The 20,756-nt window shown below is 41.9% G+C and overlaps 1 protein-coding gene across 2 annotated transcripts in view; it reads left to right on the top strand.

The window, feature by feature from the left end:
- znf385d (zinc finger protein 385D) overlaps positions 1-12,315 on the top strand; it is an 83,937-nt gene extending 71,622 nt beyond the window's left edge. For both annotated transcript variants that reach the window (XM_037980318.1, XM_037980317.1), the window contains 4 exons: positions 2,833-3,132; positions 5,672-5,853; positions 8,711-8,812; positions 11,322-12,315. In XM_037980318.1, the coding sequence (XP_037836246.1) occupies positions 2,833-3,132; positions 5,672-5,853; positions 8,711-8,812; positions 11,322-11,567 (830 nt within the window). In that variant the 3' untranslated portion in view covers positions 11,568-12,315. The remainder of the gene's footprint in view (positions 1-2,832; positions 3,133-5,671; positions 5,854-8,710; positions 8,813-11,321) is intronic.
- The last annotated feature ends 8,441 nt before the right edge of the window (positions 12,316-20,756 follow it).

Below are 20,756 nucleotides of genomic sequence, written 5' to 3'. Positions count from 1 at the left end.
CACATGATGCTGAAAGGCTGAAAATATTTCAAAAATAAGGGTCGTTTAAAACTTTTGCTCAGTACTTTCAGTCATTTTCTCTGTTTTCTGGTAACAAAAAGGAAACGGTTGTTTGAAGCTACAATACTGAATGGAACAAACTCGTTTTTTGGTTCTATTTTAGGAGAGAGAGTCAGAAAACATGATGTGAAATAATAAATGAATGTTCAGCTGGAAAGCAGAAAAGCAGAGGAAAGTTCTCTGGCTCACCTGAACACAGAACCTTCTCTGGAAGCTCGTCCCGATGGTTGACAGCGTGCCCGGAGAAGCAGGTGCGATGGCAGCGAGACCGGGCGAGTTAATCGCTGTGATTTCAGCCTGTTTCGATGCCTGGCGCACCGCAGACGTGCGGGAGGAGGCGGCTGTTAAATGTAGCGATCAAAGAGGTCGTTTCTGCTCTGCTTGTGGTCCAAACAGAACTCATTCCGAGCGACGAGGTCAGGCGCATCAGAAACGGGTCACTGAGTAATTATTGCTCCTGACTGGACTGGATTTCTGGGAAACTGAAATGAAACTTCGACACACTTCTGATACAAACTCTGGTTTTTCATCTCGAATTAAAAATGGAAAACTCTCTAAATGTTCCTTTTGTGGCGCCTCGTTTCAGCTCCGGTCAGCAGAGCTTTGGTGAAGGATGTAAAAATAAAAACAAGTTCAGAGAGAAACACTCTGATGATCAGCTTATCGTTCGTTACAAGATGACTCAAAACGTTAGGATCGGATATTTATGAATATTTCATTTCAAACATGGAAGAAGGGATTAGATTTTGGTGCTGATCCGTTCTCAGGTGATCCTGTGTAACGTAGAAAAGTCAAACGGCACATCTGGACGCCTCATGGGTCAAGGATGATGCCCATTGATTTTAAGGTCACAGGGTCAAAGGTCACAGGTGAGCCCTTTTTGATCCCTCCACCACAGAGGTTGTGTTTTCAGTCGTGTTTGTTTGCCTGTTGGTTGGATTCCATGGACAGACTTTCAGGAAATGTCGGGTTTCTGATTAAATATTTATGGTCATCCAGATCATTTATTGACGTTTCGGCCTTCGTGGAGGCGTGAGCGATGTTTAGAGACTCTGTAAGGTAAAAATACTTTTAATGTGAAGGAAAAACAAATATTTTCAGTCTGTTTTTAAACCGTTTTCTGCTCTTAGAGTTTCTGAACCGACGCTTTTGGACGTTCTTGTTCCGAATATTTTGTGGGGTTTTTTGCATTATTGACCCTAAAGCTGAGGAACAGCTGCAACCTCCAGATGTTCCTCATATTCAGAGATCTGAACAACAGAAGTCAGAACATTTATTCTGATTTAAAATCGTCTCGTCGGGGTTCAGCTGCAGTCAGCAGTTTTAACAGATTTCAGATATTTATCACCTGCTGCCAAACGTGAGAGCCCATAATGTGTTGGTTTGTCTGTTAGCAAAATATCTCATGAACCAGAGATATTTATATATTTATAAATAAAGTTTATTTCATTTGATAAAATACAAACCAGTCTTTTGTTACTGAAGCAAACAGCGCCTGTAAACCGAAGACTTAAAATTATTTTTCTGTTTTTGTTGGTGAAAATTTAAATTTGAGTTGATTTTTATTCACCGATCCTGCCACAAATGTTTTTTTTCTTCAGATTTTATTGCATATTTTATAAATAAAGTTAATTTAATTTGATAAATTCAAACCAGGAAGTAAAACTGGCTCCTAACTTTGCCTCGTCAGTCTTTTGTTATATTTAACTGCCTCCTCGTTTCGGTGACAATCTGCATTCAAAACGCGGCGAGTTTTTATGATCGAGCTGCAAATTTTATAGCTGAAGTCAGTCAGGTGTGAAAAGAGAGTATTATAAGTAAAAATGTGCCTCGGAGCCATTTCAGGAGGTTAATGGATCGAACGCTGACAAACACTGAAATATGAAAAGAAAAAGGCAGTTTTTGTATTTGCAAACATTTGAAGCTTCATTTAGCAGCATTTTGAAAGGAAATGTTGGTTTTTTGACGCCTGATGTTCTCTCCGCCACTGGTTTGTCTCTGGATTTATCTCCCGACCTTTGGCGGCGACGATCGGCGCCGAGTTTAAAGGCCTTTGTAGCGCCGACATCTGACACCTCCGTCGGGATAAATCAGAACTGTATGTAAGAAGCAGCACGACATAATTCACTATTGATCCCCTTCTCCTCGCTGACGGGAGCTTCATTCCGCCGCCGCGCCGGAGTGCGGAGAACTCGGAGGCATCGACATCGATCGGGCCGTACCGGCGAGGCAAAATTTCATTTTGGTAAATGTGGCAGCAGCGCTTCTGAGTTCAATACTCTGACATGTGGTGTTGTTTTATGAGTCAGATATATTGATCCGCTGCTGTCTTTGCTCCTGAAAACACAGACGTTTCTGTCGGCGGCTCTTAAACTGAACGAGGATCAGAGTTCTGCATCTGTAATCTCCTCTGCAGGTGGGGTTAATCTGGAAAAATGACTCCGTTCGCTCGGATTTCACTGCTTCCTGTTCGCTTTGACGAACAGACGAGTTTACCCAAAAACAACAACCGAAGTGAGGCTAAATGAGCTTAAAGCTAAAAGCTACAAGAAGGAAAAGAACTAAATGTTTCCAAACGCTAGCTACGAGTTAGCAGCAGCAGAAGGCTAGCTTAAAGCTAAATGTAGCACGTGCACGGTCCAGATCTTTGTGAATAAAGTTCAATATTTTGAAAAGTGTAAAAGTCACAGCAGCCGTTTCCTGAATGAGCCGAACGTTTCTCCAAACTGAAGGACAGATGAGACTAAAACTCGTTTTTACGTCTTCCCACAGATGTTTCCTCCGGAGAAGCTCCACCCTCGGCGGTCCCGTCGCTGAAACCCTCCCTGACGGCGGCTGCGCCGCCATCGGGACCTTTATGTTCGCCGAAGGTCACAGCGGCCTCGGATACAGACCTCAGAGACGAGAGGTCAAAGGTCAGCTCGCCCTCAGAAACTGACCCGGAGCAGGAGGCCGTACCCGAGGCGGAGACGGACGCGGAGACGGAGGACGAGAAGGCCCGGCGCCTGCTGTACTGCTCGCTCTGTAAAGTGGCCGTCAACTCGGCGTCGCAGCTGGAAGCTCACAACAGCGGTGAGGAGGAGCGCCACCTGTAGGCGGAGCTTCAGCTGTTCTCTGATCTGTAGGCGGAGCTTTGGCTGTTCTCTGACCTGCAGGCGGAGCTTCGGCTGTTCTCTGATCTGTAGGCGGAGCTTCGGGTGTTCTCTGATCTGTAGGCGGAGCTTTGTCTGTTCTCTGACCTGCAGGCGGAGCTTCGGCTGTTCTCTGATCTGTAGGCGGAGCTTCGGCTGTTCTCTGACTTGCAGGCGGAGCTTCGGCTGTTCTCTGACCTGTAGGTGGAGCTTCAGCTGTTCTCTGACCTGTAGGCGGAGCTCTGGCTGTTCTGTGACCTGCAGGCGGAGCTTCGGCTGTTCTCTGACCCGCAGCTAAAGTTCATGTTCTGCAGTATTTTTGCCTAAAGCTCCGGAATCAACCCTGAATTTTCTGTTAGTAAAATATCTCCTGAAGCGCTGCGTGGATTTTAACCAAACTCTAACTGACCTTTTGAAGACGCTACAGATTAGCCCACTTCGCAAACCCGTAAATGGCTAAAATGCCGCCATTTTAAGGCTCAGATTTGGTGATTTAAGGCAACATCTAAAAAAAACTGAACAGAATGAGCTTTATTTTGAAGGTTTGACTGAAACAGCAACAACTTTTCAACATTAGAGCGGCGGGTGACGTGCATTTAGTTAGGTTGCATTAAAGAGAAAAAGTCTTTGTCGGTTTCAGAGTTCGATCCGGTGATCTGATGTTCAGACGGACAGACGGTGTGAGGACACGTCGGCACGCTGAGTCACCGCTTAGGCTTCTTTTTAAAACCAGAATTTTAATGGAACATTGTGGGATGATTTATCTGCAGGATGCTCAACATGACAGACACACACATACACTCACACACACGCACACAGCAACTATTAGTCCCAGTAGCTTGTGCAGAAAGTGTCACTTGAACTGAGGCTGATGGAGCTCGTTGAAAGGATGGAACAAAGTCCTTTCAGAACCGAGCAGCTGGACTTTTTTCCTGCAGCGTTTCTGGAGCTTTTTTTGTTCTGGCGCTGACAGTTCTGAAGAACCGGTTCTTCTTCCCTGAGTGACTAGCTTGGGTCATTGGGTGGCAGAGCAAGAAGTGGACTATTCCAGGACCCAAACGGGTCGCAGGTTCTTCACCTTAAGTATCAAAAGGTTTAACGTTCTCAGTTTGGACAGTGCTGTTTCTTTTCAAGCTTATTTTATTGTTTTATTCATCGTCAGCTCCTCTTATTTTGGTTTGTTGGAGATTAAAGCCGAGCATTCCCTGAATAAAAGCATAAATCTGCTGAATAACTTGTCAGACGTCAAACTCAGGATGACTCTCAGCTACAACCAGCTCAATATCTGCAAAACCGACTGAACTGTACCTAGTTTTGTCTGGTTGTGGCGGCCATCTTTAATTGGAGTGTCTCCAAAAGTTAATTGTCACTTTTGAGTGGGTCATGAGATATTTTGCTAACAGAAAAACATTATTACCCATCTTTTTCTTTTCAGTGGTGGGTGACAACCATTCCCTCGGCTGACTTTGTTCGGATCGGGTCTTTTATTGTGAAAATTCTTTGTCCTTATTGATTAAAGTGGACAGAAAAGCTGCTCAAACTGGAGGAATGCTAAAGACGCTGAAAAAGTTAAAGCTAAAAGTAGCAGAAAAGCAGCTAAAAGAAGCAAACACACAAGCTAAAAGCTAAGAGGAGCAAAACGCTTTGGAACGCATAAAGTAGCAAATGCTAGCTAAAATGCTAAAAGTAGCAGAAGGCTAACTAAAAGACAAAAAAAAGCAAAAGGCTAGCTAAATACTAAAAGTAGCAGAAGGCTAACATAAAGCTAAAAGTATTAAAAGGCTAGCTAAATGCTTAAATTAACAAAAGGCTAACTAAAATCAGCAAAAGGCTAGCTAAATGCTTAAAGTAGCAAAAGGCTAACTATAAGCCAAAAGCAGCAAAAGGCTAGCTAAATGCTAATGGTAACAGAAGGCTAAAATAGAGGCAGTATCTGTGGCAGATTTTAAAAAGAACGATGTTTTCAAATTAATTAAGGAGATCTCCATTTATTTCTATGGGGAAAATATTTGTAAATAAAGTTAAATATTTTGAAAAGTATAAAACTTCCAAAGCCCCAAAAGTCGCAGCAGCCATCTGCTGAACGAGCCGAAGGTTTTAATGTATGAACGGCTAAAACGGCACAAAATATCCAGAAGTTAGATTCAAATAAAAGCTCAGAAAAATTAAAATTATTAAATGAAGCATTCAGGCTGTTAGCCTTTAATAAATTTTATTTATTTCCTTTTTGTTTTTAGTTAAAGTTACAAAGAGCCTCGTGCAGCTCTGAAGCTGCAGGTTTCTGTTTTAGACTAAATTAAAAATAAAATCCTTCCTGTTTGGGTTTTTTGATTTGAAACTCTTACATCTGCAACCCAACCTCTCCTCTCATCAGGGGAGAATTTACGAGCCGAGGCCTCGTATCGCTCGGGTCACGGGCCGCTCCCTCGGGCCGCGTGGTCCGGGCCGGGTTCTGACGGGTCTCCTGTTCTGACCTGCAGGTACGAAGCACAAGACGATGCTGGAGGCCCGGAGCGGCGTCGGCTCCATCAAGTCTTTTCCTCGGCCGGGAGTCAAGAGCAAACTGGCTTCCACCTCCAAATCTTCGACGGGCCTGCAGAACAAAACCTTTTACTGTGAGACGTGCGACGTGCACGTCAACTCAGAGACTCAGCTGAAGCAGGTGAGGACGGAGGACAGGAACGCTCAGTCTGAGTGAGAAGGTTAATTAGAACCTGTCGAAATACTGACACATCATGACGACGAGGACTTTAAGCGTGCAAATGACCTGAATCATTTTCTTACATAATTTTAACCCAAAAACATAATTTTTTCAGTGATTTCCTTTGAAATGATTGTTGCCGGGAAGGCTTCCTGCTCAGGGGAAGATTGATGTCGCTCGTGTTTCCGTCACCCCTGAATTCAGTCGCCCCAGGAGGCCGAGAAACGATCCGCCGCTTTTCAGATGGAACCCAACCGTCGTAAATTATTCACACTTGCATAACGTGTCAGAATATCTCCCGTGAAAATAAAGGAAGGTGGAGGAGGAGGAGGAGGAGGAGGGGGAGGGGGGGCACGGAGCTGTAGGAAACCGACACACACCTTCATCGTGGGGGCCGAGATAATAAATCAGAGCTCGACTTTATGGAAATTCTGCTTTTGGTGACAGAGACTTGAAGACGTCCAGCTCCTCCATCTAAATAAACAAATCTGATTCTAAAGATGAGTTAAAACACGAGTTAAACATGTTGTTTAAAAAAAGTGATTTTGGACTAAACCGTTAATGAAAACTCTGAGGTCGTTATGAACACATGAACCTGCTTCTCTACCAGCAGCGTTGGACAGGAAGTCTCTGAAATGTCTCAAAACGTCCTCACAATAAACTCCACCTGGACCATAGAAACTTAGCTGTCAGCTGGTAACCGTTAGCTGTTAGCTGGTAGCTGTTAACTGGTAGCTGTTAGCTGGTAGCCGTTACCCGTTAGCTGGTAGCCGTTAGCTGTTAACTGGTAGCCGTTAGCTGGTAGCTGGTAGCTGGTAGCTGTCAGCTGGTAGCTGTTACCCGTTAGCTGGTAGCTGTCAGCAGTTAGCTGTTACCTGTTAGCTGACAGCCGTTAGCTGTTAGCCAGTAGCTGTCAGCTAGTAGCTGTTAGCTGTTACTCGTTAGCTGGTAGCTGTCAGCTGTTAGCTGTTAGCTGTCAGCTGTTAGCCGTTAGCTGATAGCCGTTAGCTGTCAGCTGGTAGCTGGTAGTTGTCAGCTGTTAGCCATTAGCTGGTAGCTGTTAGCCGTTAGCTGGTAGCTGTTAACAGATCACCTCCTTTGAGATGAAGCTGTCGTTTGAGGAACGTCTTTCCCAAAAATCTGAAACCGGCTCAGCTCACCTTGACGGTTCTGAGAAACAGAAAACCAAAAAGCAAAGCGGGACGAATTTACCTTTAAAAAAAAGAAAAGTAAAGAGAGAGAATCTGTTAGGAAACCTCAGACTTGGCCAGAAGTCAGCACTTTGTTTCAACGCCTCGCCACAACACTGAATTATTTACCAGCCTGAGAACGGGAGGGATCTTTCCGTTTTTATCCGTGTTTCGGGAGATTCAGCAGCTCTTTCTGAGCGTATTTAACACCAGAACAAAACGTGTCAGTGAGTAAAACCGCCCTGCAGGCGTCTAACGCTGGAAAAGTCAAACAGGAAGTGGGATTTCTGGGTCCTGTTCTCATCCTGAGACGAAGCATCAGGAGCGTCTCTTAATTAAAGTTTTAAAGCAGTAATTACATCTTTAAATGTGTGACGATAACTCTTCCCTCTGTGTTTGATCACCACCGCTTCAGGTTTTATCAAACTTTATAAAATAATGTAAATCTGGTTCCTTTGGTTTATATTTCATTTAATTCCTTTATTTCTGAGCTTTTCTTTCATCAGAAATCATCAAAGAAAACCAGAAAACAGAAGATAATTACAGATATTTGAACTTTTGTTCTTGATGCATCAGAGAAAACCAGTTTTCTGTTGTTCTGTCACCATTTTAACTTCTGCTTTTCTGCTTCTTTTAAACATCTTCACACACATCCTGCTGCTTAATTACCTTTCTGATGGCTAAATAATAAGTCCAGTTATCACCTCGGCATTAATTAAAAAGGTTTTCTTTTGGTCACAAAGACATTTCTAAGGAGAAGTTTTGTTTATTTGTTACCAAAAACCTTAAACGAAGCAGGTTTGCAGCAAAACAAGCAAAAACATCAGATCTTAATGTTTGCTTTCAGCCTGAATTATGATCTTCTAGTTGTAGTATTTTGTGTTTTTGTTTAGGATTAAAGTGTTTTCTTCCTGTGAGAAATAACTTTGGTTCAGTGTTTCTAAAATCTAAATAATAAAAGAAGAAGAGGTTAAAAATTCAAAGCTGTAAGAAAAAAAAAAAAACAGGGATGGAAAATTAAAACGGGATAAAAAGTAAAACACCGTTCAGGCTGGAACGTGATGAATAAGCTCTCAGGGCTGGAAGATGAATTATTCAGTCCTCTTTTTTATTTCACTGTCTGACCAAATCTTCACATTTATTAATTTATCTGAAAAGGAATCGAGTAAAGTTTAATTTTCTGTTAAATCTGTTGAAGATGGCACATCCTCTGAAGGACGGGGTCGCCTCAGATAACCTCCAGAAATAAATAAATGAGTAGTTATCACCCGCTGCTGAGAGAGGCAGGTCAGAAAGTAATTACCAGAAGGACGTCTACAACTCATTAACCTTTGAATGCAACCCAGTTCAAGATGGCCGCCACAGCTAATCCCCTTCAGGAAACACAGATGACTGTAGTTTAGCTGAGACTGATCCCCGTCACGAACTCTGAGCACTAAGTGATGAGATCGGTGAAAAACGTTGCCGTTTCTTGTTGATCTAGAATCAGGTGCGGTTAAAAACTGTAAACAGGTGTGACGGAAATACTTCACTTCTCATTTTCTTTTTGTTGTAGGTGAAATAGCATCGCTTCAAACGCTGGATTAAATTTTAATCTGTGACTCGTTCCTCCTTTCTTTCTTCTCCAGCACATCAGCAGTCGGCGTCATAAAGACCGAGCAGCAGGGAAACCAGCCAAACCCAAATACAGCCCCTACAGCAAACCCCAGAAAGGTCCCCCCAAACAGCCGGTGAGTCCCTGCACACCTTCATCACCTTCATCAGCTTCATCAGCTTCATCAGGAACACTAAGTCAGCATCTGTCCGATAGTTATCAGTCATGGAGGACAGACAACAGCCGAAGTCTTCCTCCAAGCTAGGCTAACGGTTAGCTAAATGACGGCCAGTTGTTGCTCATTAGCTCATTTTCCATTTTTAGTCTGTTGGACGTCGGTGTTAGCAGGCAGGTAGTTTCTGACCGACGTGACGGCAAAGTGTTTCAGTCCACCTGGAGCTGAGTGACCGCCGGGCCTGGACCTGCTGAAACACGAGCCAAGACAGCGACGAACTAAACAAGAGAAACAAAAGCCAGGGGAGTCAAACCCCGGGCCTGTCCCGGAGGTTTTAGGTCAGGGGTCTCCAATCCTGGTCCTCAGGGCCACCATCCTGCATGTTTTACTTGTTCCTCTGCTCCAACACACCTGAATCAATGGGTGATTAACAGGCTTCTGCAGAACATGAAGAGGTGATTTAACCACTAAATCAGGTGTGTTGGAGCAGGGAAACAAGGAAAACCTGCAGGATGGTGGCCCTGAGGACACGGATTGCCCATACCTGTTTTAGGTTTTTCTGCTCCAACGCACCTGATTTGAATCAGTGGGTGATTAACAGGCTTCTGCAGAACTAGAAGAGGTGATTTAACCACTAAATCAGGTGTGTTGGAGCAGGGAAACAAGGAAAACATGCAGGATGGTGGCCCTGAGGACACGGATTACCCACACCTGTTTGAGGTTTTTCTGCTCCAACGCACCTGATTTAAATTTATTAAATCCCCTTCTCACCAAATCAACGAAATCTCCAGAAGCAGGTGCATGAGTAAGTCATTTAAAGCAGCAAGAACACATCTAAAACATGCAGGAGAGCGCCCCCCTGAGGAGCGGAGTCTGACACCTGTGGAGCTGTAAAGGTGCAAAGCGCTGTGGGGTCCTTGGACTAGATGAAGTGCCACACAGGTAGCAGCAGATTGATGTTTAAAGTTTTGCTGTCATATTGAGGTTTCAGGAGGTTTTTCCTCCTGAAAGTTGGACACGTCAGGGAGAAGTTTCAGCTCCTGAAGTGAGTCGGTCCAGCCGGCAGCACCTGATTCAGGGAAATGTCACCTTTTATAAGCGGACCACCTGTTTGCGAGCCAGCTCTTATTAAGACTCAGCGGCGGGGAGCGGCGCGGCCTAATTTGAAAACTTGATGTCTTATTGACAGAAACGGCGGGCAGTAAAGGCTCGTCTGATCCGGCTCGCTGCAGCAGGAATGCAGACTCGGGTCGATTTCGGTTTTAGAGGTGATTGTAAATGTCAGCTTTAACTTATTTGGAGCAATGTGGTCTCAGGCATCAGAGGATTAAGAGTCGGGCGAGCTGATAAAGCGCAGAATGAGAGAGAACCTTTTCTTTACCTGCAGTTATTGTTGAACTTTCTGGAACCTCCTCGAGCTCCAGGTGAGTTTAAAAGATTTCTGATTGTCACGTAGGGTAAATAAAAGAGCCGTGTGGATTCAGTGTTTTGGGCAGAGGAAGATTCATCATGCCCACTGTTTGCCGAGGCCAAGCAGGAGGTGTTACCAGTGTGGGGGAAATGGCTTTTTGTGAAACCCATCATTGACTGAGTTAACGGAGAGGAGCTCCTCTGATGAGCGCAGAGTAAAGATCGCTTCCCGTAGGGCGCCGCCGCCCGACCCGGTTACTGATAACCCGTGACGACAGCTGCTACGCTGCGAGAACGAAGCTTTTTCATCACTGATACAGAAGATTAAACCAAACAACTTTGGTGACACTTTCACCCCATGAGGGTTGTCTGTCATTGTTTTTAACTTTTCCTTCCTTTTTCTTAAATGAAACCACAGGAGAGGAAATCTAAAAGCAGCTGATTATTTGGGAATAATTTGCCCTGAAACAAAGATTAGGAATTCGTCCTTTTAGCTGTCAGACACTACAGATGATCCTCCTGGAACAACTCCTAAAACAAAAAAAAGGTGCAATTATATTTCTCTTGTTGAGCATCTGTTGCAACGTCACCAATTAGAGCAGATTAATCCCACCTTAACGTCTCATTAAGCCCTCCGACCCGTCTGCTGCTGAAGAAACAGAACCTTCATGTTTTTGTTTTGTTTCTTGTAATGAAATAAATTGTCCGGTTTCTGCCTGCAGAATGTTTCAGACATCAGGTGAAACGAGGTCAAGATGTACGCTTTGATAAATGATAGTTTTGAGGTTTGGGATGCGAATACTAGTTTATTACTTTGTGTTTTTTTACATTTTAACCAGACGTTCATTATCGTAGTTTTGTTTTTGGACTGTGTTGATCTTTCTCCATCATCTTCTGTTGTCTTTATGTTCATAAATGATCACCAGTCTTTGGATTTCCTGGGTCAGATTGGATTTTACTGCTAACGTTTTGCTTTTCTTTACACCAAAACCAAAAACAAGCCTGTGGCTGAAAGCTGGCTCTAACCGAAGCGTGTCTTGTCTTTGACCCCCCCCCACAGATAAAGCTAATTTTGGGAAAGGAGCGCCCGTGTCAGCCTCTCACCGCTCAGATCCTCCCCGCTCACCTGGCGGCGGTGGCTGCCGCCACCATCGGGAACTCCTTCACACATCGCAGCAACAACGCCCCCAACCCGGCACTGACCCCGGGCCTCTTCCAGACTCAGAGCCTCCCTGCGGCGCTGCTCCGGCCGGCCCCTGGGCCTGTCAGGACCTCGCACCCGCCGGTCCTCTTTGCTCCTTACTGAGCTGTTGGATCCGGAGACTTTCTGACCATGTGGACCGCCCGGACTGGGCCAAGGACTCCTTTCAGCTTCCGTCTATGCATTTGGGATACTGAACATCTTCATGCCATGTTGGGACCTCTCCTGGTGCGGATTACTCTCTCAAAGCGGGGAAGAGCTTCTTGGCTGGATTTCTTTCTCCACCTCACAGCTGATGGCTCGTTCCCAGAACCAGGACCTGGATCTACAGGACACTGTACCGCAATAATGTATAAAACTAACCCTGTGAACTATGCAGTGTTAATACGTGGTGATTGGAGGCAGAGTCTGAGCTGAAAACATGGTAGGGATGTGCTTTTTGTGAAGCTATGATGGCGTGGCACTAAGATCTTTGCTTTTGTGGAGGATTTTTGTCACTTCTAATTTAAAAAAAGGTCGTTACTGGTAACGAGAGCTAACGAGGCCCTCCTCTGTTCCTGTATGCACTTTAAGCTCTTTCTCTGATGTCTACATTAGATGGCTAGACTGTGTTAGATGGTTAGTTTGTGTCGTAATGTGTGTTTTTTTTTGCGTTTGTCCCTGCATATCTGTGTGTGGATGTGTCCTGTGTGACTGTTGTGTGAGAGGTACACCATCGTAAGCCATTCCAGTCGTTATCCAGCACCCATCGTCGCTGACTGTCTCGAGCCAGAGGGGCCGCGGAGGCTTGTCGTGGTTAATGTTGGTGTGTAAAAAGTGAATAATTTCAAATAAAAGAGCCCTAATTTGTTACTACTGGTGTCCCTTCATAGTTCAGCTGTTTCACACGGGAGCAAAGGAATGATTTGAGTTTAAATTGTTGAAAATCGTACAGATTTATTTTACATGAACAGCAAAACAGGTGCATCTACGGAAGCCAAGAAGGGCCAGAGCTGCAGTTATTAATTTTGATAATATTTTATTGATATTTATCAGGATAAACCTCAAAATAACAAGGTTTCCCTTTATTTATTTGTGCAAGCTTGCTTCTCTCGAGAGAAATAAACGTAACTTAAAACAAACCAAGCGATAACGATTTAAATCAATCTGAGATAACGTCATGATAATGAATTTCTAAACATGTCCTGTCTTGGCTTCCGTACTTTACCACAAATATTGTTCTTTTTTTGTCAAACATCTTCAAAACAATGAAACACAAACTTAGAATTTAATGAGCAGAATTAATTTCTGTTGTATTTTGTGCCTAAAAGCATTTTTTTACATTTAACTTTAATTAAATTTAACAGCAAAGATGTTAAACAAATTAAATTACAAACATTTATTTTAAAACATGTTGTAACACACTGCGTGCTGCCTTAAAGATAATAATAAATTATTTAGATTGTTAATCTGTTTGCTAATACTTTAGTTAGTAAAATAAAAAATTAACTTGTAAATATAAATTTGAGGATTATTATGTTGCAGATGTTAATAAGGAAAAATATAAAAGTGATCTAATGATAATTTATATTTCACTTTACAACCATCCAAAATCCTTTTTTACAGTGTATCAGTAAATATAAAGTGAAAAATTAATAAATTAGTTTTGAAATAATAAAATGGCTTATATAAGATTAGCAGCTGAGTTTAAATAAAAACTGCAGATCAGACAAAACAAACAGCAGGATTATGATAAAAAAAAACTAAAAATAATTAACCTCCTCTGCTTATTTTAAAGGATCTGTTGGTTCTGTAAAGCAAACCAGGAATGAATAAACAAAGAAGCTGTTGGTAATGATGTCTGCAAGGAAACGAGGCGGAAATCCAGCTCAGAAATCTAACATGACGAGATTTAAAATTAGTCAAAACATCTGTGCTTCACGGTTGGATAAAAACTCCCACAGTCCAGCAGAGAGAGCCAGTCTGTGCTGTTAAATACACAATTTGACTCAATAAAAGAGTCTAAAGTCAACTTTCTGCTTTGCTCAGTGTCAGGGATAATAGATGAATAATTATGGGTTTTAAGAATTAGAATAAGAGTTTCAGAATCTCTGGATCTTGTTCAAAAAAGGAAACTGTCAGGAACCACAGTGATGAAAAAGCAGTTTTTCAGTTTACAAGTTGGTCTGAGTTTACTCTGTGAGCTAAAATATAACACATGAGAAACAGAAAAACTCTAAAGAAATGAACCTAAAACAAAACATGTACAAAAAACAGCAAAAACCTCCACTAAGGCCACAGCCTAAAGAAAAAATATTTCCATCCGGGTCAAAATCTGGGTCAACAAACTTTAAATAATTGTTTTTTCAACATTTCCTGAAAATTTCTGTTACTAACAGGCAGACATGGCCGAAAACAAGGGGTCACCTGAGAGCTTGACCTTTGACCCCGTGACCTTGAAATCAATAGGCATCACCCTTGACCCGTGAGGTGTCCAGCTGGGCTGTTTGACATCCCCTCTGACCTTTGACCCTTAATCGGATCACCACCAAACTCAAATCACTTGTTCCTTGCAGCATGTTCGACGTTTCCTGAAGATTTGATGAAAATCCGAGGAAACGAAAGGAAACCAAGATGAAACTAAACGACAACTAGTCTGAAAGCTCTAAACACAGCCGAACCGACGGATTCTCCTCTCTGCCTCACGTTCTGAATTCAGTTTTAAGCGGCTTTAATAAACTGCATCTATTTTCGGTTGTGAATAATTACACGTTTTCTGTTTGGAATATTTACGGTCGCAGAGCTGAGCGTGTTACTGAGTCTGAATAAACTACGAAGTGTGTTTATGGTAATTTGTCACCCAGCGAGAATTACCAGGGTGTTTATTTATACTTTTCTATTTTTCACACCTCCTTTTGTGCATTTCCAGCCTAGCTGGGTGTTAGAACCGTTTCAGACGGCACTGACATGTGGGAAGAAAAGGAGAACTTTCAAAAAATTAGGAATTCGTTCGAATCAAAGCAGTTTTACTAAAATCCATAAACTGAGCGAAGGCTTCGGCAGGACGACACACGTGGCAAGCGAGCGTTTGCCAAAATTTACTAAACAGGCTCAGAAAATTTACAATGCACGCATGCACACTCATCATAAATACAGCGATGGAGCCTGACATCTAAAAGCCCATATGGCTCCCATCCCTGCAGGAAAAAAACACCACAAATCAACGTTTTAGCATGTTGGAGAGACCCCATTTTACCACAACACCATAACTCATACATTTCTAACAGTCTGAACTTTTTTTCATGAATGCTTAAACTCATTCATCCTCCCTTCATTTGGAGCACATTTAAACTCCCTCGATGCTCCACGGCGGGCCGCCCAGACGGAGAGACGTTTTGTTTTTTTCCTCTCAGAGTCCAAAAACTAAAATACAGTCTGACCGCCGGCCGCCGCCACCTCCGTCACAAACATCTGTAAGAGGGGACGTGGACAGATATCAGCTGGAAACCAGAGCCTGGTTCCTCCTCCGTCAGCGAGGACAGGTCCTTGACAAAATGGAGGTTCAACCGGGCGACAGCAGGAACAGAGATTAGGTCCGAATGAGTCGGACCTGAGAAATGTTGGATCAGCAGAACATATCTGAGCTCGAAGCGACTTCATCCTAAGTTCAGTTCAGGGCAATAAATAATAAACAAATGTTGAGTTAGCCTCAACAAATAGGTAGTCATGGCAAAGCAGGCCAATAAAACAATATATCCTTTAATTTGCGTCTGTTAAATTACAATTTTAAATTCTTCTTCCATTCAGAAAACTCCCCAACCTCTTTGAAATCAAGCTTATTTCTATTTACTTCATTTATGTACTTCAGGTTTAATTTCATATTATGTTTAAATACTATCAGAAACAGCGCTGCACAGAATATACAGAAGGACTGGAAACAGGGAAATAAATAAAATGATCTTTTTCAAACAATAAAGTGATCTCTTATCGTCTTCAGACTTGAGAAACGGTCAGCATTTTCAAAATAAAAGAGAACGGTCTGACTGTTCAGTTACACCAAATCTTTTTAAAATAGTTTTTTTAGTTTTACTTTTGGGTTGTTTGTTTTTTTTTGTTTTTGCGATCCAAGAGAGTTTAAGACATCAGTTCAGTTTATGAAAACAACAACAGCAGACTCCATCTATCATGAAACCGACAAACTCACAACAGAGTACATAAATAAATTAAACTGGGAATATGGTTTTAGTTTCCCTCGGTGAGCTGCTTGGTGATGGCAGCCTAGATTTGCAATATTTACAAAGATTTGAGGCAGTCTGGTGTTGTGCTGCAGAAACAGCAGTCAAATGGAGCTTTGTTTGCAGGACGACAAATGGGGACATGTTTACGTCCTCCGTCTGAGCCAGAGGAACGTTGACAGAAAGAAAAACTGCAAAATGGCAAAAGAGATGGATTTAAATCGAAAAGTAAGACGTGGCAGAGTCCTTAATGAGAACATAAAATGATAAAACTTAATACGAATCAAACTTTTTGAGATGGGGAATAAAAAAAATAAAAAGATCAGACCACATTTATAGTTTCTGGATAATAATTTCTAATGGGTAAAACCTGTATGTCATTATCATCAGGCTTTATGAAGCTGTAGGCAAAAACACACAGCTCATTATGATCAGGGAATATAAAAAAGGGCTTCTTTTCCAGCCAGTCTGTAGTCACGGATTCTGAGGCATAATGATGTGACATTTTCAGCTCCTGTGATCAGAACAGTCCTCTGTTTGATCCGCGTGGCATTTTCCTCTTCACAAAGAGAACAATGGATTCAAAGCTTCACTTCATTGACAAATCTGCTCAGTTGAGGCTGAATAACAAGCAACACTGACTGGATAACTTATTAAAAAAATAACAAAAAGGACAAAACTTTATAACTGCTAGCTACCAGTACCATTAGCAACCTCAACGTAATATTTTAAATATTTTTTGACTGTTAGCAAGTAGTACAATATTTGGTATTTACAACCACAAAGTGACGTGTATGACTGTTAGCTAGTAGTACCGTTAGCTAGTGATTACAATCCAAAAAACATTTATGGCTGTTAGCTATAGTACCGTTAGCTAGTGATTACAATCCAAAAATCATTTATAAATGTTAGCTAGTAGTACCATTAGCTAATGATTATAATCTCAAATAAACATTTATGACTGTTAGCTATAGTACCGTTAGCTAGTGATTACAATCCAAAAAACATTTATGACTGTTAGCTATAGTACCGTTAGCTAGTGATTATAATCTCAAATAAACATTTATGACTGTTACCTAATAATACTATTAGCTTGTAGTTACAATCTTAAAGTAACATTTATGACCGTTAGCTACCATTAGCTAGAAGTACTGTTAACTAACTGTACCATTAGCTAGTACAGTAGCATTTAAGTGATTACGACCCCCACAAAAAATGTATGACTGTTAGCTAGTAGTACCGTTAGCTAGTGATTACAACCCTAAAATAACATTTTTGGTTGTTAGCTAATAGTGCTATTAGCTTGTTGTTACAATCTCAAACGACCATTTATGACTGTTTGCTAGTAGAACCATTAGCTACTGATTACAACCCTAAAGTAACATTTATGACTGTTAGCTATCATTAGCTAGGTGTACTGTAAACTAACTGTACCATTAGCTCATACAGTAACATTTAGGAACATTTTGACATCTGGTATTGAACTATTAGGTAACAGATTTTATTTAATTGACCAAAGGTGTGTACATAAAACCCAGAAGAAAGTTGTATTTGAGCAGAACTGAAGCTGTGGGATTAATAGAAGTGAACTTTAAAACAAAGCTTTTAGTGTTACAGGATTCAGTAAACAGATTATTTCATCTCGCTGCCTCACTCTTGCCTCCATGTGGTCTTCATTTCTACAACCATCGTGTTCATTTTAGTCCACGAGTGACTTGATTTATATCCTGGCTACCTGCTTGGCACAGCTGGACGGTGTGCGTGGGCCAAATTCCTCTGTCATATCCATCACTTTGTGTTTTTCTGTCACCGTAACAAGAGAGAACTCCATTGCTTTGCATTAGTAATCTTCAGTTGTTTTTCATTTTTCATTTACAGCTGCATGAGAGGCGAATCCCCCGAAGGCCGCGGCATTAGGACAGGATGTTGTAACAGATCCTCTGCTGTACCATCAGCGCCGCAGGGACTCTTGGCAGAACCGGGCACGTCCAGGCAGCCGGTTTCATGTGTTCACATAAAGGCTTTGATTCAACATTATGACGAATGCTTCAATTAACATTCCAGTCAATTAGGCCTCTGACATACAGTATTTCTTCAGGCGCTCCGGGCCAGCGCTCCAGTAAATTTGACAAAGCGCCGCTTTAAAAGTACTCTTGTTTTATTGTCTCGTGTGCTTTGAGTGATTTTAGGCTCCAGTAAGAACAGAAAGACTGAAACGGGGATTGCAAAACACATTCAGACATTCACTCAGAACAAAGTTATTCATGAAGGATTTAATTTACTGTTATAGTACTGTGAACGCACATTTCCAAATAACAAACGTTCAGATAAATCAGAAATGTCAGAATTTGGTCATCGTTATCACAGTTTTAAGGTGTAGGCAGGGATGGATGGGACGTGACTGGTGGGGTTCAAAAGAAGACGCAAACACAACAACACAAATACAAGAGGTGAGAAATGAAAAACCAAAGAAAAGGTTTTCACTAAATCAAGTCCAGACAACAGGCTGAGTAATCAAGCTGCACAGATAAAGTCAGAGAAAACAAACGGTTCCAGTCATTCCGAGTGTTTCTGAGCGACGCTGCGGGGCGGTGAAGGGATGGTTCGAGGCTCATCAGGTCAGTGGATACAGGTGTGTGGATTGCAAACAAGAAGCAGGTGCGACCGGTGGCGATCCAAGAAAAGAATTACTAAAATACCACAGACGGATAAAAGGCTTTTCAAAATGAACTCATGACAGAATCCAAGCAAGCACAAGGACAAAACTTGTCTTTTGGGATGATTATTCTGAAATAACTGAGCTGAAATATTTTAAATTTAGAAAATAAACCAAAAACACCTTTTTTTTTGTGAGAAATACAAACTGCCCTTGCTCTTTGTTTTGTTTGGTTTCCTTCATCGTAAAACTCTGAATGCACTAGATTCACAATCATAAAACCAAAAATGACTGAAAAATACCAACACTACATGAAGTTCTGTAGCTAAAGACGTTTTAAAAATCACACAATTATGTTGAAATTGATTTCAGAGGCGTAAAAACAGAATAAACTCTTAGAGAGCGCAAACCTTCACCAACGCCACAGCGTTAATAAAACTTCGTGCACTGAAGTGTTAAAGTTTAAACAACAGCAAAAAACACAAAAGAAATGGGAAAAAAATAGCAAAACTGTAGCTAAAAGCTAAAATGAGAACAGAACAAGTCTGATGAAGCTTTCAGGGAACAATTCTTTTGAAGGAATTTGGCAAAATGTCTGTTTTTCTACGAGGAAAGTTTTTCTAAATAAGTTAAATAATCCAAAAGTTACAGATACTAAAACTCGATATAGGAATGGTTAAAATACCACAAAACAACAAACATATGGAAGGAAGTGTAAACAGGAAAATAACAGCAGATAAATTAGCAGAATAACATTTTCATTGTGTAACCTGAACATCCATCTTCTGTGGTTATTGCAGACGTTAAAGGTTCTTTCAACCCTTTTCCTTTTTGTCGTCTTTTCGAAAGCTTTCTCTCCGCGATGTTTACGTGTCGAAGCTCAACAATGAAAAACGGCTCTCTTCATGCAGGCTGCTGGGTGACCCCTCATTAGCATGCAGCACCCACTAACCTGCAATCCCCTGCAATCACCTTTATGACAAGCACATCAATTATTGAGGCATTAATTATTGGCTGGAACAGATGTCAGTCAAGTGAGACGGACACTTTGACCCTGATGAATAACACTGAGCCATAAACAGTCCGGCCATGAGCGCTCGTGTGTGAACACGTTTGAGAGGCGTTATAAATTTCGAGGACAGAGGAATCAGTAAAAGGAGAGCTTCCCTGACAAAGACCGGCTCATAGATCAGCCTGCAGAATGGTATACATACTTACACTGCTCCATTTCACCTCAAGAAACCACAGAAGCACCCCGGCAGGAGACATTAGTATATTTAATTTGGGACATATGGAGAGGAAAGGTATCTTTTAAGGAGCTGGAAATGCTGTAAAAGATCTACTGTTATGCAGGGTGGTTCCAGCTGGTAGATTACAATCTCCTATTATAACCTCCGTGGAGCCCTGCAGAGTGAAACAGCTTCAGCTCAGGTTTATTACCCATCATTTGTGTCAGTTTGGCTTGTAGAGAGCCGCAGTAAACCTCTCAGACTCCAGGCTTTTATTTGCTCTGGGACTATTACTGCTACAAAGGTGTTCATTTGTCCTGCTTGTGTGTTTTGGTTTTTTGTCCATTAAATGCTGGGAGTTACCAAAGGTAGACAAGTGAACGTAATATGTCTTAACTTTAAGACTAAAATTCATTTTACAATTTGCCTTCCACTAGATTTGCTAATATCCACCAATGATTTGCTAACAGTCAAACACGGATTTTATGCTAAATCCATGTGCTTGTTTTGTTTGTTTATTGAGGAAACAGATTACAAATCAGTGGTTTCTCAAACTGATTAAACTAATTCTATTATATTTTGACCTCTGACCTTTGGTGGGCTTTGGACTCAAGCAGGTATATTTTGAAAAACAGCCAAATTGATATATTTTATTGAGATTTGAACATTTGTGGTTCTGATTCAAGAAGCAACTTGTGGTTGGAAGTCCCAGCTGGTAGAGGGTCATTAACACCTCCAGGGTTGGTCATTAGCCATTAGAGCCTCCTGTGAGGGTTTAAAACCTCTAACACCAGACCATCTATTAAAAAATCCATCAGGACAGTACAAAGTGTTGGAAAACGAGAAGAGACTGGAGAAAAAGGATAAAACCTAATGTCACAAAAAGTATCGGAGCGTTTATCCGTCCAGAGGTGGGATACCAGCAGGGCCGTAGCTCCCACTGAGGACCCCGAGGTCCGGACCTCAGTGTTTCTCTGCTGTGTTTATTATAAAAACATGAATCCAAACAAGGCTTTTGAACGGCGTGGTTCTCTGCGTAGCTCCACCAGTTTTCTGTAGGAGGCGCTGCAACTGTGTGCAGCTGCAGCCAAACTCAATGTCTACGAAGAAGAGCGCAGCTTTGCTACCTTACTGCTAAAATAAAGAGCAGAAGAAGAAGAGCGCCACTTACGGTGAAACACAACCGAGGTAACTC

This window comes from Kryptolebias marmoratus, linkage group LG16 (genome assembly GCF_001649575.2).
Source record: "Kryptolebias marmoratus isolate JLee-2015 linkage group LG16, ASM164957v2, whole genome shotgun sequence".
In the NCBI taxonomy this organism is placed as follows: domain Eukaryota; kingdom Metazoa; phylum Chordata; class Actinopteri; order Cyprinodontiformes; family Rivulidae; genus Kryptolebias; species Kryptolebias marmoratus.
Note: the sequence above shows the minus strand (reverse complement) of the source record. Positions and strands in the feature narration are given on the sequence as shown.